Here is a 6,306-nt window from a genome sequence, read left to right as displayed (position 1 = left end):
CCATGACTCTAGATCAATCAGCCTCCACACTCTTCTGGAAGACCTCTAAGAAATGTTGGACCGACTCTGTAGGAGCCAAGACCATTGCTGGCAAACCCGTGATCTCCCACACCTATCGTGCTCTCAGACAAGTGAACAGAATGTGGTCTACAGTCTCCTCCCCCCTATCATAACTCGGGCACATTAGTGCCATATCCATGCCTCTAGCAATCAAAATGGCTCTAGTTAGAAGGCGGCGCCATGTCACCTTCTGATAGAATAGACTAATCCTCGAGTGAATTTGCAACCTCCAAAGCCAAACCCCCTAAGTCTTATGATCGGAGGACGCCTATACTCCTCGTATAGATCCTTGGTTACCACCTTCGGCATATAGGCTGACTCCCAAGTAGTCACATCTAGACTAGCATGTATGGGCATTGCAATAGATAACATCTTCTTTATCAGATCGACGTCGAACAAGTGAGACACCAAATCGATGTTCCACCCCCTTCCCCCTAGCTAAAAAAGGTCACAAACATGCATCGACTCTCCCAGCTTTATGCTCAAGAAAGTAAGCTATCTATCCAAAAAAAATAATCCACAAATCTCATAGAAGGTCAATAGACTGTTCTTCACCCATCAACCATCTAACTCGATCGATTATTATCTTGCACCATTGACAAGATGGGCAATATTAGTGCCAAGGGAAGAATCTGGATGTCCGGCTTTATTGCCCTTCCGGATAAGATACCATATCATAAACCTTTGAGAAAGATTTCATCCAAAAGAACATAAATATTTGAGAAAGGCCAACTGCTTCAGGTGAAAGGATCTCAGGCTGATGCCTCTTATCACATGGTGGGGACCGTTTGATCTCCAATTCCACCTGACCATCTGCAACCGTACCTCTTCCACCATCCGTGTACCCAGCGACCCACGTGATCAAGAATGGACATCCGCCCCACTACCACGTTCACGACCATTCCACCTGTCATGACTAGAATGACCTAGAACTTTGTCCGTTTATGGGGACCATCAATCATGGAGACACGATGAGCTCGATCACGGGAACAGGATACAGACACGGAACAAAGCAAGTGCCCACCGCCATTGGAACTCCACCGATATCGAAGGCATCAGCTACCGTGCATCAAAAGTCGGGCGGACGAGCCGTACGGTACGGTGCGCTTCATATTTGGGTACGCTTATCAGATAATGACGTGAGCTTATCGACCGTTGATGTTGTTCATGATCGCCTCGTTTGCCCACACGTGGTCTTTTATTTTTTTATTTTTTATAGATGTATATGATATTGTTTCGGCTGGTGTACCGCGGCGTCCAGCCGCCCCCTGGCTCGCACAAATGGAATCCAAGTAGCGGCAGCTTCATCTCCGCGGCCGGTTTAGGTTGGCTGTCGTGTAGAATTAGCTAGATAAGCAGGACAGTTGCATTTGGATTTGTCACCGTTGCATAGATGGGTTATCAAAAATATTAGTTTACACTATATATATATATATATATATATATATATATATATATATATATATATATATATATAAAATTTAGCTGTGATATGTCCAAATGTTGTTGTTACGAATCATTTATCTCATTAAATGACTAATATAATCAAGATAATATATCAAAATTCCGTTTCGTAGGAAAAAATATTCATTGCAATAGTAAATATCATATCAAATTTATAATAAATTAATAAAAATTTTTATATTTCATCAATTATCGTATATTATATTGATTTTCGTGGATAATATTTTACACTATCTTTTATCTATTTTCAATTTTTTATTGGTTTATTACAACGATAATGTGACATCATCGTTGCAACGAATATTTTTTCGTTTCGTAGAGAATCCTAATGAATAATTCTATTCCATTTTTTTGGTGAAATAGAATTATTTGAATTTTTGACTTGATTCAAAATAAGACTCTTACGTACCCTTCCAGGTTTTTGAATATTTGACTTTATTCGAATAAGACCATTACGTGCTCTTTTAGGCATTTGGCAAAATCCCCTTCTTAGTGGGATAAAAGTTCACTTATCTTATCAGATATTATCCATATTTGAATAAAGTCTGAAATCAACCTTAAACTAGTTTTCATCAAGTTTTAATTCAAGCCTGAGATGAGCTTGGTCTAAATTTAAATTATTTCTATTTCGATTTATAATTCTCAAGTTGGACAATTAAGCTTGTGTTTAGCTCTATTCAAGTTTGCCCCAGTATCATCAATCTCTCTCTCTCTCTCTCTCTCTCACTCTCACTCTCTGCCTGCGCCTCTTTCCATTCTCTACCATACACTTGGAAATCAAGGCCCGGCAACCGTTGTAACTGCCACCGGTAACCCACGCGGGTGGGCCAGATTTTTTCTTACAGCCCCTTCCCTCGTCCGTTCGTGTTTCGTACTCCGTCCATCCTTATCCGTTTCCTCAAAAAAATGAACCCACAATTTTCCCGTCTCATTCCGTAGATTCCATGTAAGATACATAATCCATGGGTAACAACATACTGACACCTTCCCGCATACATTTAAGTCTCCACCGCGCGTCCCACCTAAATCCAGTTGGCCTTCCCTCCTAATTTGGGCAAAAATTTCCCATCTCCTATTCTTCTTTTCTGAAAAAAGAATCGACGCTTTTTAGGAGAAATCGGCGAAGAGAACAGGGACAGAAAAAAAAAATCAGAATTCGGCCGAAACGATGCCGGACTCCGGCGGCCGCGTCCCGCCGGACGGCGGCGGTCATACGCCTACGCCGGCGGCGAAGGTCTTATTCGGGAAGTACGAGGTGGGCCGCATCCTCGGCTGCGGCGCCTTCGCCAAGGTCTACCACGCCCGCACCGCCGGCACCGGCCAGAGCGTAGCCATCAAGTGCATCAGCAAGCACAAAGTCCTCCGCGGCGGCCTCGCGGGCAACGTCCGCCGTGAGATCGCAGCCATGCGCCGCCTCCGTCACCCGCACGTCGTCCGCCTCTACGAGGTCCTCGCCTCCCGCTCCAAGATCTACTTCGTCCTCGAGTTCGCCAAGGGCGGCGAGCTCTTCGCCCGCATCTCCGCCCACGGCCGCCTCCCCGAGGACGCCGCCCGCCGCCTCTTCCACCAGCTTGTCTCCGCCATCGCCTTCTGCCACGCCCGCGGCGTCTTCCACCGCGACCTCAAGCCGGAGAACCTCCTTCTCGACGACCAGGGCGATCTCAAGGTCTCCGATTTTGGCCTCAGCGCCGTCGTCTCCACCGCCAACGCCGACCGCCTCTTCCAGACCCTCTGCGGCACGCCGGCGTACGTCGCGCCGGAGATCCTTTCCAAGAGAGGCTACGATGGCGCCAAGGTCGATATTTGGTCCTGCGGCGTCATCCTCTTCGTCCTCGCCGCTGGCTATCTCCCCTTCAACGATCCCAACTTGATGAATCTCTACCGCAAGATCTACCGCGGCTTCTTCCGATGCCCCCGGTGGATCTCGCCGGAGCTCCGGCGACTCCTTGGCCGCCTCCTCGACACGAACCCCGAGACCCGGATCACCGTCGACGGCATCCTGGTGGACCCCTGGTTCCGGACGGGGCTCGAGGAGGACCGGTTTTTGGCCATGACGCGGTTCCGCGAGGACGTCGACGCGCGAATCTCAAAGATGGACCAGCTGCCGGCGGCATGCATGGAGGAGGAGCGGGAGCTTAACGCGTTCGATATAATATCCTTCTCGACCGGGTTCGACCTCTCCGGGCTCTTCGACGCGGCGGTGGATCGGGAGAGGTTCGTGTCGGCAGAACCGCCGGAAATGATTCTGTGCCGCGTCGAGGAGGTGGGCAGGGCGGAGGGGCTGGTGGTGCGGCGGAGGAAGGGGAAGCCTGGTGGCGGCGGCGGCGGAGGGGCCGCGGTCGAGGATGGGACCGGGAATATGGTAGTTTGGGTCGAAGTGTATCGGCTGAACCGGGAGCTGGTGGTGGTCGAGGTCGAGATCGGGCGCGAGGGGGAGGGGAACTGGGAGTTCTGGAGGGAGAAGCTCGGACCGGCTCTGAAGGGCGGGTCGGTTAGTGAACCGCAGAGTCCGGTTTCGTGTTCGTCGGGTTGGTCGTCGGACCGGGTTTCTTCGTTTGACCCGTGGGACGAAACCGATTCGAATAACCTCGCCGGGGATAATAATTCCGGCAGTGAGTGTTGATTTAACACATATGTATGTATGTATGTTTACTGTTGTATGTATAAAATTATAAAAGTAACTAATGTTCCCCGGGTAACTTTATTTAGTTACTTTTGGTTACCCGGTAATCAAAGGTTAGCAGATTTGGGGCAATTCTTAAATTAAAGATTTTTTATAAGTTTTGCTTCTTTTGTACCCTTACAGAAGTAGATGTTTGAGTTTTATTATCTTCTTCCTAAAGAGATAAAAAATAGGAGTTTAAAGAATTTTTATTATATTATATTCTTGCTTAAAAAGCTAAAAGGAAGTGATATTTTCTTTTCTTTTGATTTTTTTTCTCTTTTTTTTTTTTTCTTTTGCAAAGACTTTTGGATTCAATTTTGACCATGATCATCTTCTAATACAGAGGTAAGCTACCTTTATACATCTCATCTTTTATGAATTCTAAAATTTGACATGTATTTTCCTAACCGTTTGAGGGAATTAACATCTTGTCAGCCAGTGGACATGTTATTTTTTGGCTACATGGTGAAAAAATGAGTATTTATAGGATGCCCATGTTATGTGTTATAAGAGGATTACTGCAACTTGCGGAAACTAGTTTGGTGCACAAAGTGTGGTTGAATATTGAGGTGTCAAGCCAACATTATTTGAGCCAGGAAACATTTCATATACACTAATTGTGATCCTAAAAGCATTTTTGGAGTAAAATAGTAAGAGCTGCACTAGATTGTAAAACACAAGAGTCTGGATCAACTCTCACATTAATTGTGCCTTGGTCTAGGATTTGGATAATACTAGTAGCAGATTTTTTACAACAATTAACAAGGTTGAAGGAGATAGAAAATAAAATTTTACCTAAGTCTCTTTTTTCATTTAAAATCTACCTCTTATCACAGTGGATATGGGCATGACTTACATGGTCACCAACATACATTCCTGCAACTGGAGTTAGAGGACTCCTGGATCTGAGATCTTGGACCACCCAGAAAACATTAGTGTTGGTTTGTTGGATCCTTACCAACCCTTTAATAAAAAACCAGAGCATATGGGTATGGCTTGCTGTGGTCTGCTTGATAGGTCCACCTCAGCCCTACTTATTGATCTAGACAATAGTTATCCTTTAAGATGGGAAGCAATAATTCTGTCGGGCAGGGCCAGGGAATCGATTGGCTACGTACTCTGTACCAGGAATTGTCTCGTAGAAGTCTCTCCCCAGCCGAGCAAGCTCAATCCCTTGCTCTTCTGCTGCATGGGACTCAGTAATTGAAGCCTGGTATGCTAAAAAAAATTTTGGGTGATGAAAAAGGCTTTGCTGGACATTCAAAATATTTTGGTGAGTAAAGACCTTAAATTTGAAGCAAGTCATAAACCATCCCATGTCCACATTGAATCCAAAAGCTACAAGCCATTGCCAAAAACTACTAGTGCAAAGAAGGATATCTTCCACATGCATGCTTGGAAGTTTCTATTTAGTCTTTAAATCTGCCGTCTGAGATGCAATCATCTAGTCGACAAAGGCATGTTCATGTTCCACTGCTGCACCGATGGTACGTTCAAGAAAAGCGCCAGAACTTGCATGTGGAACTATGAAGTTATTTTGTCCATTAACTAGAAAGAAAGGCTGCACTCCATTGGGTGAGTGCTAAATTTGCTTCTGAGTCCATCATTTTAGTGTACCTAAGAGCCATCTGGATGCCTTACCACGTTAACTTTATGTAACATGTCACATATGAGTGGGAATTGGAAGGTAAGAAAAGACTAGGCCATATCCAAGTTCCTTCAGACTCTCCACCATTCCCCCCAACCCAATTTCTTGATCTGCCACTTCCCACTCAAGATAGACTTGCTTATGAATAAGGCTTTAGCCAGTGGTGGCACCCATATTCGCCTTGGGGAGGGCTACTTCTCACAGCAACACGGCTAAGCAAGGGGTGTACATCAGCAGAAGGGGTTTGGTTCAAGTGAGCGCCTGTTGGCGTGGGCCCAAAGGTGAGTGGAATAGGACACTCAAACCTGAGATCAAAATGGTTCAAAAAGATAGCCATCCTTGCAAGAAGTCTATAGTATTTAGAGACTGGCAAGCAGTTCCTCAAACGCAAAACTTTGTACATGTTTATGGGTGAACAGTGCTAACGAACTATTAGCTACATAAACCCCACCGCTGCCCGAGTCTAATT

General features: G+C 45.7%; 1 protein-coding gene across 1 annotated transcript; it reads left to right on the top strand.

Moving 5' to 3' along the window:
• The first annotated feature begins 2,529 nt into the window (after positions 1–2,529).
• Positions 2,530–4,313, top strand: LOC105045950 (CBL-interacting serine/threonine-protein kinase 14). The gene has a single exon (XM_010924401.4). It carries the CDS (start codon positions 2,693–2,695, stop codon positions 4,145–4,147), a length of 1,455 nt encoding a protein of 484 aa, XP_010922703.1. The 5' UTR covers positions 2,530–2,692; the 3' UTR covers positions 4,148–4,313.
• Positions 4,314–6,306: the final 1,993 nt, after the last annotated feature.

Source organism: Elaeis guineensis, chromosome 5, assembly GCF_000442705.2.
Source record: "Elaeis guineensis isolate ETL-2024a chromosome 5, EG11, whole genome shotgun sequence".
Classification (NCBI taxonomy): domain Eukaryota; kingdom Viridiplantae; phylum Streptophyta; class Magnoliopsida; order Arecales; family Arecaceae; genus Elaeis; species Elaeis guineensis.
This window is presented reverse-complemented; position numbering and strand designations above follow the sequence as displayed.